Genomic DNA, 12066 nt, shown 5'->3' on the forward strand with positions numbered 1-12066 from the left:
GGTTTGTGGCAGGCCTCTCCAGGCGGATGTTAGTCTAAGGCTGCATTCTAACATCTGCAAAGTGTTTAAATGCTGTGAATGGAGTCACCTCCTTTTCCTTTCTGAGAGTGGTGTGGGTTTGGTTTGGCAGCACCAAGGCTGCGAGGACAGCAGCAGGCAGGGTTTTTTTTTTCTGCCTCTGGCCTTGTAATGTATATCATAGAGAAAACTATTTGGGAGTGACAAATGCGCTATCATCTCAGTTCAGTTGTATGTTGCTTTTTCCACGGCAAAGCGGCTCATTACTTCAGAAAAGTTTGCCTAACAATTGACTAACAAATCACGAATTACAAGGTGTAATTAAAATCTAAATACAGTGGTACCTCGGAAGTCGGACGGGATCCGCTCCAGAAGTCCGTTTGACTTTCAAAACGTTTGGAAACCAAGGCACGGCTTCCGATTGGTTGCAGGAAGCCACAGAAGCCACGTCAGCCGTTCGGGTTCCAAAGAACGTTCACAAACCGGAACACTTAATTCCAGGTTTGCGGCATTTGGGAGCCAAAACGTTCAAGTTGCAAGGCGTTCGTCAACCAAGTTACAACTGTAGTCAAATAAATAGCCCAATCAAAGCAAATGGGGATTTTACTTTCTATGCCACTGGCCTTATAGCATATACGATATATAAAAATGGCTTGAGAGCGACTAATAGACTATCATCATAGTTCAGTTTTATGCTGCTTTTCAGTGGAAAGTTACTCACCGACTCAGAAAAGTGCGTATAACAATTCACTGACAGTTGTGAGGCATGACAAAATTTAAACAGGCGTGTGCATAGGAACACGCTATATCAAAGCATTTTGTATTAATAGGTAGACAATAAAATTAAACAATCCACTAATAAGAATGGCTAGCAGAGTGCCTGGGTGAAACTGCCTCAGCTCACGGGCAGAGGCCAAAGCATCTTGTTTTTTCTACTTCGTGGTGTATCACCAAACCACAATGTTTGGCTGATGATATACTGCAATGTTGAAAAGCTGATATCGCCCCGCCCTAGCCTCCAGCCTTCTTCCACTCATGCACCTCCTGTTTGCTTCTTTCTTCAGGTCCTGTCCGGACCCCATTATTACTCATGGGGTGACCACGGAGGGATCCTCATGGCGGTAACACAGGGCACAGAGACAAACCAGCTCAAGTAAGTTCCATGGGCAAATAGGCTGCTGAATCTGAGCTAACAGAAAGCAGTGCAGTAGCCGATAATTAGCTCTCCACTTGATTTCCTTTGGGCCACATAGGGAAGGATTGTTGAGATTTGTTATAATGAAGCTTTACCAATGGAGAGCTTGGAGAATTGAGAAATGGTGTGATTCCTCTCCCCCTATTCCACCCGGCGCTGAGCTTTTAGAGGTGGCAGAGGTGAGCTAGAGAATTTAGAATTTTACTACAGTTTGTACAAAAAACATTTGCAGCAGATTGCTCTCGAGAACAAACAAGCCATCCAAATTGCCGTTCAGATTTGCATCACAATGCCTGTAGCTATTGCTGCTTTTCTTGTAGCTATGAACAACGGGCTGCTAGTCCTACTTAAGAGTTAAACCCATTGCAATCAATGGACTCAAATGACTTGTGTCCCTTGATTTCCGTGGGTCTGCTCTAAGTTGGGCTAGCACTGGAGGCAACCTAGCATCACAAAGCACCTAGTTATCTACATATGTTAAAAGATAAGTTTCTGCCTGTTGGCTGACAGTCTGGTAGGCACAATGCAAAAGGAAAGAGAAATGAGGCAGGAAGAAGAAAGCTATTGGATTGGACTAAGGTGGGAAACTGACACTTCTCATGCTGTGCTTCAGGAAGAAATTGAAGACCAAAGCAGAAGTTTTATATTTGGGCCTCTTTAACCTCTTTTTTACAGGGACGCGGGTGGCGCTGTGGTTTAAACCACAGAGCCTAGGGCTTGCAGATTAGAAGGTTGTCGCGACGGGGTGAGCTCCCGTTGCTCGGTCCCAGCTCCTGCCAACCTAGCAGTTCAAAAGCACACCAAAAGTGCAAGTAGATAAATAGGTACCGCTACAGCGGGAAGGTAAACGGTGTTTCCGTGTGCTGCTCTGGTTTGCCAGAAGCAGCTTAGTCATGCTGGCCACATGACCTGGAAGCTGTCTGCGGACAAACGCCGGCTCCCTCGGCCTATAGAGCGAGATGAGTGCGCAACCCCAGAGTTGTCCACGACTGGGCCTAATGGTCAGGGGTACCTTTACCTTTACCTTTAACCTCTTTTTAAAAAACTGAAAGCAGCTGGTCCGAGCTCTGATTTTGATTGTAACAGGGGTACTTTGACAGGGGCGCAAAAGGATATATGTGAGGCAGGGCCTTTTCAGTGGTGGGACTGAGACTGGAATGCCATCTCTGTGGAGATCTACCCCCGGGCTTCTTCTTTTAGCCTTTGGGCACGCATGTGCTCAAGAGATCAACAGTGTTTCCCAAATTTGTTTTCGGACTACAACTCCCATCACCCCTAGATAGCAAGACAGGGATTATAGGAATTGTAGTCCAGAAGCAGCTGGAAGCCCAAGTTTGGGAAACCCCAGTCTAGATTTTACTTTGTATTGATTAAGGGAGTAGAGCAGAAGTGAACATTGAACAGCCTTGACCTGCCTTTCTTTCTGTGTAGGTACAGCACAAATGAAGGCGAGACCTGGAAGGTGTTCACCTTTTCGGAGAAGCCGGTTTTTGTTTACGGCCTCCTGACAGAGCCCGGCGAGAAAAGCACCATCTTCACCATCTTTGGCTCTTACAAGGAGAATAGACACAGCTGGCTCATTCTGCAGATCAATACCACGGATGTGCTTGGTGAGTGAGGGAGTTGCTGTTTGGTGTCCCTCAAAGTTCTGCAGAGGGAGTCTGAGTATTGCACATTTTAAGTGTCGTAGAATTATCCTGTAGAAGTACAGTCGTACCTTGGATCCCAAATGCCTTGGTACTTGGACGTTTTGGCTCCCGAATGCCGCAAACCCGGAAGTGACTGTTCTGGTTTTTTAAACGTTCTTTGGAACCCAAACAACCAATGAGGCTTCTGTTGCTACTGATGGGCTTCCGATTGGCTGCAGGAGCTTCCGACAGCCAATCAGAAGCCGTGCTTTGGTTTCCGAACGTTTTGGAAGTCGAACAGACTTCCAGAACGGATTCTGTCCAACTTCCAAGGTATGACTGTATTCTGGAAATTGCATTTTGGCACTGAGACATCTCTGTTATGTATCCTCCCACATAGAATTGTAACTCCCATGGTTCCTTGGTGAGAGGAAAGGACTGTTTGAGTTGTTGTTGTTGTTGTTGTTGTTGTTGTTGTTGTTGTTGTTGTTGTTATACTGCCCTATACCTGCAGGTCTCAGGGTGGTTCACAACATAAAATCACAACATAAAATCACAAAATACATAATAAAAACAAGAACAACTGAAGGAACCCCCCCCACAATAAACACATTTTAAAAGGTGTTGGATGCTAGTCATCCAAAAGCCTGGGTAATTTAATTTAACCTTTACTGGATACTCATATATTTAGGAACTACACCTTCCTTCAGAAGTCTTTTGTTCAGACAGGACTCTACAATATTTTCTTTCAGTCAGTCAGTATTCATTGATATTTATTGATGTTTTTTCAAATCTTTCATTCATTTTTATCATTATATATTGTACTTTGCCTTGCTCTGCTTTTTATGAAAGCACATTATGAATTTGCAAGTAAATAAAATTATAAACTGCTTAATTGAGGGGTAGCCAACATGGTGCCCTCCAGAGGCTGCTGGACTACAAATCCCAGCATGCCTGACCACTGGCCATTCTCACTGAGGGTGATCCTCAGGTGGCACAATTGGTCAGTGCATCTGGCTGTTAACCAGAAAGTTAGTGCAGGGGGTTGGACTAGATGACCCTTGGGTTCCAATTCTATGATTCTACCGTATGTGACAAGTTCAATCCCCAGCATCTTCAGGTTGCTGCCAGTCAGTGTAGACAGTACTGAGCTAGATGGGCCAATGGTATAAGGCAGCTTCATATGTGGTGGCATTGATTTGTGGGGAGTGGGAGGCAGGAGAAATTTCCAGTCCCGAAATCCTGCTTTTATGGGTGTTTATGGAGAAAGCTAGAGAGTTCCAGAAAAACGTCTACTTCTGCTTCATTGACTATGCAAAAGCCTTTGACTGTGTCAACCACAGCAAACTATGGCAAGTTCTTAAAGAAATGGGAGTGCCTGATCACCTCATCTGTCTCCTGAGAAATCTCTATGTGGGACAAGAAGCTACAGTTAGAACTGGATATGGAACAACTGATTGGTTCAAAATTGAGAAAGGAGTACGACAAGGTTGTATATTGTCTCCCTGCTTATTTAACTTATATGCAGAATTCATCATGCGAAAGGCTGGACTAGATGAATCCCAAGCAGGAATTAAGATTGCCGGAAGAAATATCAACAACCTCAGATATGCAGATGATACAACCTTGATGGCAGAAAGTGAGGAGGAATTAAAGAACCTTTTAATGAGGGTGAAAGAGGAGAGCGCAAAATATGGTCTGAAGCTCAACATCAAAAAAACCAAGATCATGGCCACTGGTCCCATCCTGGCAAATAGAAGGGGAAGAAATGGAGGCAGTGAGAGATTTTACTTTCTTGGGCTCCTTGATCACTGCAGATGGTGACAGCAGTCACGAAATTAAAAGACGCCTGCTTCTTGGGAGAAAAGCAATGACAAACCTAAACAACATCTTAAAAAGCAGAGACATCACCTTGCCTACAAAGGTCCGTATAGTTAAAGCTATGGTTTTCCCAGTAGTGATGTATGGAAGTGAGAGCTGGACCATAAAGAAGGCTGATCGCCGAAGAATTGATGCTTTTGAATTATGGTGCTGGAGGAGACTCTTGAGAGTCCCATGGACTGCAAGAAGATCAAACCTATCCATTCTTAAGGAAATCAGCCCTGAGTGCTCACTGGAAGGACAGATCGTGAAGCTGAGGCTCCAATACTTTGGCCACCTCATGAGAAGAGAAGAATCCTTGGAAAAGACCTTGATGTTGGGAAAGATGGAGGGCACTAGGAGAAGGGGACGACAGAGGACGAGATGGTTGGACAGTGTTCTGGAAGCTACGAACATGAGTTTGACCAAACTGCGGGAGGCAGTGGAAGACAGGAGTGCCTGGCGTGCTCTGGTCCATGGGGTCACGAAGAGTTGGACACGGCTAAACGACTAAACAAAAACAAAATACCGGCATGCAATCATATCTGGAAACAGGAGAAGCAGTTAAACATGGCAGAAGAACGAGCCTGACTAAAATGTAGAACTGATGCCTTCTAAAACTGTAAGTGTTCTAAGTGGAGCTTCTTGGCAGCCCAAATGGGTTTGAAATATAAATCAGATACGTGACTAACTCCAAGGAGTGCTCTGTGGAATGGGTTTGTTGCTGTCTATCTTAGGTAGGTACGGAGGAGAAATTTGATCCAGCTCGCATTTAGGGATGGACCTACCTAATTCACACCTTGTGAAATATTTCATTAGCAGAAACACAACCATCCTTAGAAATCTTTTGCATTTCCTAATTTTGCAATGAAGTTCTTCAGCCAAGCGATGTATAAAAAAAATTGCATGTACTAGGGCAAAAAGTGTGCATAAAAATGCAAAGGTTGGTAAAAAAACAAAACATTAAAAATTGCATTGGGGAAAATTCAAAAAAATAGTGAAACCCACATTAAAAATGCTTGTTAAGAGAAATTTGTCCTTAAATCTTGCAGCCCCCCCCCTTTGAAAGCAGATTTGTTGAGTCCATGACATGGTGAACCCACTTTATGTTTAGACACACAAACCCTTTGCTACCCCCCCCCATCTAATGTTGCTTGTTTGTTGCATAGGGGTGCCTTGCACTGAAAACGATTACAAACTGTGGTCCCCCTCTGACGAGAGAGGCAATGAGTGTCTCCTGGGACACAAGACGGTCTTCAAAAGACGAACTCCCCATGCGACTTGCTTCAATGGGGAAGACTTTGATCGTCCGGTCATGGTCTCCAACTGTTCTTGCACCAGAGAAGACTATGAGTGGTGAGTTTGTTAAGTTCCCTATGGACTGCAGCTCAGATTACCGTATTTTTCCATGTATGACACGCCGCCATGTATAAGATGCCCCCTATTTTGGGGGACTCAAATTTAAGAACATGGGGGGGGGGGGAGATGGCACAGAAACTGCCAATCGCCCACCCAATTGTTGCAGCATCAGCCAGTCAACACCAGCCATTGATGCAGCAACCAATCACATGCCCAATAGCCGCTGACAGCAACCAATCAAACCCACCCTATACACTATCCATGTATAAGATGACCCCCACTTTTTAGAATAATGTTTAAAGAAATACACAGAAACGTATGGTAAATGTCAGCAATGAAGAGCACTGAATGGCTGCTTCTGTTTTTGAGTGGGATTCAATCACATAGGGTGTACATTTAAAGTTGATTTGAAGCTCTTCCAAAACTTCTCCCCTTGCCCCCCCCCCCAAAAAAAATCAAGACATTTTGCTGTATGGAAATTGACTGGGAAATGCACTACAGAGCAATGGATAACACTTGTTTGGCGCAGCCTCAGCAGTGGGGTAATGACCTGGGTTTGCAGAATCCTTATTATTCCTGTTGAAGGGTCCCTATCTTCAGCCTCCTAGAGCCACCCAATCAGCATGAAAGGGGGGCTTTTTAGCCGTCTTAAGCTCCAAGGCTAAACATTTAGGAACACTGAAAATACTGAACCATTTCAGAAGAATGGCATGCAAGTTCTGTTGCATACGTTGGAACTTCAAGGAAAACCCGAACTTAAATCACGCTGATGTTATATGCCCACGTTATGTGCACGGAAAATAGTAGATATAGCTGAAAGGCAACACGTGGAGACCTGTGCATTTCGTTACAGTGCACCCCAAATTATTATTATTGTATAGTTGTCAAATTATTGTATAATCTTGGAAGGGGGCTTGGTTGTGACTTGGCGAAGGGAGCATCGTATAATCTGCCCACAAACAAATCAGAATGAATGCTCACTAAACAGACCCAGTGCTTATCTGAGCGCTGGATATTTTTTTTACTTGACTGGCTAATCTAAATTCCCACCACTGCGAATGAGGTTTTAGCTGAGATGGTTGGAGCATCCAGAAATAGAGACGAGCAGTTATTATTGCCTTGTCACTTTTTCCTTCAAATGAAGGCAGCTTCCCGAGGGAATGTTGGCTGCAGTTCCTTGTGTAATTATGAGCCTATAACTCCCACTGATCAGTTGGCCTTGAGCACTCAAACTGAACAGGGGATTATTAATACCTTAGCATTTATATAGCATTTTGGCATATGTAGAGGGGCTCACATACATTGTCATGTTGTCATCCTTGGTACATACTCTGTGAGGTAAAGGTAAAGGGACCCCTGACCATTAGGTCCAGTCGTGACCGACTCTGGGGTTGCGGCGCTCATCTCGTGTTATTGGCCGAGGGAGCTGGCGTACAGCTTCCAGGTCATGTGGCCAGCATGACAAATATGCTTCTGGCGAACCAGAGCAGTGCATGGAAACACCGTTTACCTTCCCGCTGTAGCGGTACCTACCGGTATTTATCTACTTGCACTTTGAGGTGCTTTCGAACTGCTAGGTTGGCAGGAGCTGGGACTGAACAACGGGAGCTCACCCCGTTATGGGGATTTGAACTGCCGACCTTCTGATCTGCAAGCCCTAGGCTCTGTGGTTTAACCCACAGCGCCACTTGCGTCCCCTGCATCCTCTGTGAGGCAGATTAGTATTATTCCGCCCATATTACAGATGAAGAGGCCGAGAAGAAGTGGCTTGACTAATTGTCATCTGCTGTGTTAAGGGGAGAACTCACTAGGCTGTGGGTATATGAATATTCATCAGCACAGGGGAATGATAACCTCAAATATCGGGAATTTAGGTCTGGGGGCGAGGGGCCAAAAGAAAACAGAATTCTAGTGGCTGGATTTTGAGGTATTGACGCTTTGGCAGAAACTAATGGTGGATTGCTGTGAAGTGTCCCTTAATATGATATTTAAAACAACTTTAAAAAACCAACCAACACAACTTTCCTCAAAAGTACAAGGTCTAGCCAATAAAACAAAAGTCAAGATGATCTAGAGTAAATTTCAGTGTACATGTGTGGTGGTGTGTGTGTTTTTGGAGAGGAATTTATTATATCCAATGAATTATTCAGTATAATTCTAGGCAGGCTTAGCCACAAGATAAAAGTAAAAATGCTGGAATTCGTTAGCACAGCTACCGGTTACCTTGGATAAATTTTGACAGTGGTTTGGGCCTCAGTGGACCCATATTGCAGAATGCAAGTAGCTCTTGGGTAGCATACAACCACTTTGATATTTGAAGAACTTCGCTGGAAGAGGAAAAACCCTTGAGGTGAATGGAGCTTGTGGAAATAACTACTGTATTACTATAATTTGGAGGTGAACAGCTTTGGCATTCCCCAGGGCCATTTTGTTTCCCTGGCAGTGGCCTGTGGGCAGGATGTGTATTTTGCCACACAAGCCAATCCTGCCATGGCCAACCTCTATAATAAATTCGCTGTGGCTGAACTGTTAGGGATTGCCCGTTCTAGAGCACATGTACAGAGGTAAGCTGGTGTGGAACAATGGGAAGCGTGTTGGACCAAGCTTGACAAGACTTGGGTTGATGTTCTCCTTCAGCAATGAAGTTCTCTGGGTAATGTTGGGCCAGAACGTTATCTCTCCTACCCCATGGGCCAACTTAGACTGCTGGATTAGATCACCCACTGTCAATCTTCTGATGTCATATTGAAAACCAGGTGATTGGCAGGTGGGTGGTCCAGCCATCAAAATCGGCCCACCAGGAGATGAAGATGCTGCACAAAGCAGGATTGGGCTCCATGTGCACCAGCAGATGGGGTTCAGTTCTGCTTTGCGTAGGGTTTCAGTTTTGCTGGCTAGCTCTCAGTGAGAACGAATTGGTGTACCTGAACTGAGATGGTTTGAAGTCCCCATGTGTCAGCTGAACAGGCAAGAATGGGCCAGATGAGAAGAGCTGGTGAGCCAGGTGTGGATTCCCCATCCCTGGCCTAACTTACCTTACAGAGTCCTTGTGAGCACGCTCTCACTCTGTGTATGTGTACATTGAAAGACGGACTTTCTTACAGGTGTAATTGCAGGTTAATTTATTTTTTACTACACTCTGATTAAAATGCGGTGGGGCTAGCATCAGAGAGAAAGAAAGTCCATCATGGAGAAGCAAATGAAATTAATTTTTGGCAAGGACAGGTGGGAGGGGGCGTAAAGATAAATTATTTCAGCATCTGGCTCTTGGGCTGTATAGCTGCCAGCTGGCAAGCCCTCCTGGGATGCATTATCATGTTCACAGGTCCTCCAGTGAAAAAGGGCATACTGTGAGATATTTGAGTTCTGCTAATAATAACCTTCATTTAAATAGCTACATTTCCAGAACATTTGGTGCTTTTGCTTTCCCCCCCTAATTGTAAAAAAGTAGTTAAATAAATACATATGTCTATAAACCTACACTTGAAGGGCACATTTCCTTCTCTCCCCCTCTCTTTGCCCCTCGCCTCTGCTTTTTCCCGGCTCAGTGACTTTGGCTTCAAGCTGAGCGAAGACTTGTCATTAGAAGTTTGTTTACCAGACCCTGAATTTGCCGGCAAACCATCTTCTCCCCCTGTGCCATGTCCCATTGGTTCAACTTACAAGAAGACCAGAGGGTAGGTGACTGCCCTGGTGGCATGCATTTATCTATTATTATTATTATTATTATTATTATTATTATTATTATTATTTATTAACATTATACACTTCTCTCACTCAAAAGGCCACAGGAGGGCCACAGGTCGCCCTCTTCAGTGTAAGCAGAATAATTGGTTATATGTGAAAGGTTATATGTGATAGGTCATGTATTCATGATGCCATTCTGTCCACATGGATTGAGAAGAAGGAACGGGTTTAAGAGGGAATGGCTTTGTTCATCCTACAGGTCTCAGTGGAACTGGCTACCACATCAGTGTGCTTAGATAAGAACATAAGGAGAACCTGCGTAATCAGGGCAGCCAGATGCCCTAATGCAGTGGTGGCCAAACATGGTCCTCCAGCTACTTTGGGACTACAATTCCCATCATCCCTTACCACTGGCCAGGGATGGTGGGAGTTGTAGTCCAAGAACAGCTGTAGGGCTAAGTTTGGCCACCACTGCCCTAATGGAACGCCCTGTGGAACGCCGTTCCATCAGATGTCAAGGAAATAAACAACTACTGTATCTGACTTTTAGAAGACATCTGAAAGCAGCCCTGTTTAGGGAAGTTTTTAATATTTGATGTTTTATTGTGTTTTTAATAGTCTGTTGGGAGCCGCCCAGAGTGGCGCTGCCTCTGAGAGTGGACGCAGAGCAGGCGGCCTGCAGCATTAACACCCTTTGTTTTTCTGTGTTAGTTACCGCAAGATATCCGGAGACACTTGCTCAGGAGGGGACGTTGAGGCTCGGCTGGAAGGGGAATCTGTTCCATGTCCATTAGCAGGTAAGTGGAAAGGAGGCAATTCCGACCCCCACTAGAACCACCAACCAGAGCAACTGTTCTAGCCAGAGGAGGTGGAGACCAAAGGCTGCCTCCAATGTTCTGTTGTCTGCTTTATCTGCAGAGGAGAATGAATTCATTCTCTACACCACGCGGTACTCCATCCACCGATACGACCTCTCCTCTGGGGTCAGCGAAGAGCTGCCGCTGACGGGGTTGCGAGGGGCGGTGGCGCTTGACTTTGATTATGACCGCAACTGTTTGTACTGGGCCGATGTGACACTAGACATTATCCAGGTGAGTTTTGCCTTCTGAGCTTCTTTGGTGAAAGTTTTTGGAGAAAGGTGGCGTCATCTAGGAGTTCTAGGGAGAGTTGCAGCTCTATGGATGAGCAAGGGTGTAATGTTGGGGGCTGTTTTAGAGAACAGGGCATCCTAGGACAGACTATCGCTTTTGGTCAAGGATCAAAGAGGGTGGGCAAAGATATACATGCAGGGATATCGTAGAGTTGGAAGGGACCCTGATGATCATCTAGTCCAGGCACCCCCAAACTGCGGCCCTCCAGATGTTTTGGCCTACAACTCCCATGATCCCTAGCTAACAGGACCAGTGGTCAGGGAAGATGGGAGTTGTAGTCCAAAACATCTGAATTTTGGGGATGCCTGATCTAGTCCAACCCCCTGCAATGCAGGAATAGGCAGCTGTCCCTTACGGGAATCGAACCTGCAACCTTGGTATTGTCAGTACCACACTCTAACCAACAGAGCTATCCAACGCTCTTAAAAATGAGTTAGATATCATAAGGAGCCTATTTCATTCTGAGGGCCACATTCCCTTCTCGGCAGCCTTCCAGGGGCCACATGCCAGTGGTGGGCAGGGCCAGAGGCAAAAGTGGGTGAGGCAATGGATATAAATTTCACCTTTGCACACTAGGATAGTTCATAGACACTTTCACATGTCCCTCCGTCCAAGCAAGCAAGAGACAAGATCGGAGTTCAAGGACACATCCTAGCCAGGCCAAAACTTTAATGAATGACTTTAAATAGTTTTTTTACCTGACTTTCAAAATACGTGTGTTTATAGATTCCCCCCCCATTTTGTAATCCATAAAAACACTAGTACAGTGGTGCCTCGCAAGACGAAAGTAATTCATTCCGCGAGTCGCTTCGTCTTGCGATAATTTCATCTTGCGAAGCGCGGTTTGCTGCGGCAAAATTTTTTTTAAAAAAAAAATCGCCGAAAAACTTTGTCTTGCGAAGTGCGGCCATAGAAAACTTCGTCTTGTGAGTCACCAAAAACATCGCAAAACGCTTTCGTCTTGCGAGTTTTTCGTTGTGCAAGGCATTCGTCTTGCGAGTTACCACTGTAATTTTTTTTACAAACCAGCAGCAGCTGAAACCTTTACCAAGCACAGCACATTAAAACCAGCCATTGCAAGACTGGTTTTCCCTGGGGGAGAGAATTCTAAAGGTGGAGAGGGGGCAACACCAAAAAGACCCTGCCCTTGTTCCCTGTCAGTCTTAGC

At 45.1% G+C, this 12066-nt stretch overlaps 1 protein-coding gene across 3 annotated transcripts in view; it reads left to right on the forward strand.

Moving 5' to 3' along the window:
• The window catches only part of SORL1 (sortilin related receptor 1), a 112720-nt gene that overhangs the window by 53596 nt on the left and 47058 nt on the right, over positions 1-12066 (forward strand). For all 3 annotated transcript variants that reach the window (XM_088657809.1, XM_088657808.1, XM_035139112.3), the window contains exons 12-17: positions 1083-1171; positions 2645-2823; positions 5871-6057; positions 9609-9737; positions 10459-10544; positions 10666-10838. In XM_088657809.1, coding sequence (XP_088513935.1) covers positions 1083-1171; positions 2645-2823; positions 5871-6057; positions 9609-9737; positions 10459-10544; positions 10666-10838 — 843 coding nt within the window. The remainder of the gene's footprint in view (positions 1-1082; positions 1172-2644; positions 2824-5870; positions 6058-9608; positions 9738-10458; positions 10545-10665; positions 10839-12066) is intronic.

The sequence above is a fragment of the Zootoca vivipara genome, chromosome 14, assembly GCF_965207765.1.
Source record: "Zootoca vivipara chromosome 14, rZooViv2.hap1.1, whole genome shotgun sequence".
NCBI lineage: Eukaryota > Metazoa > Chordata > Lepidosauria > Squamata > Lacertidae > Zootoca > Zootoca vivipara.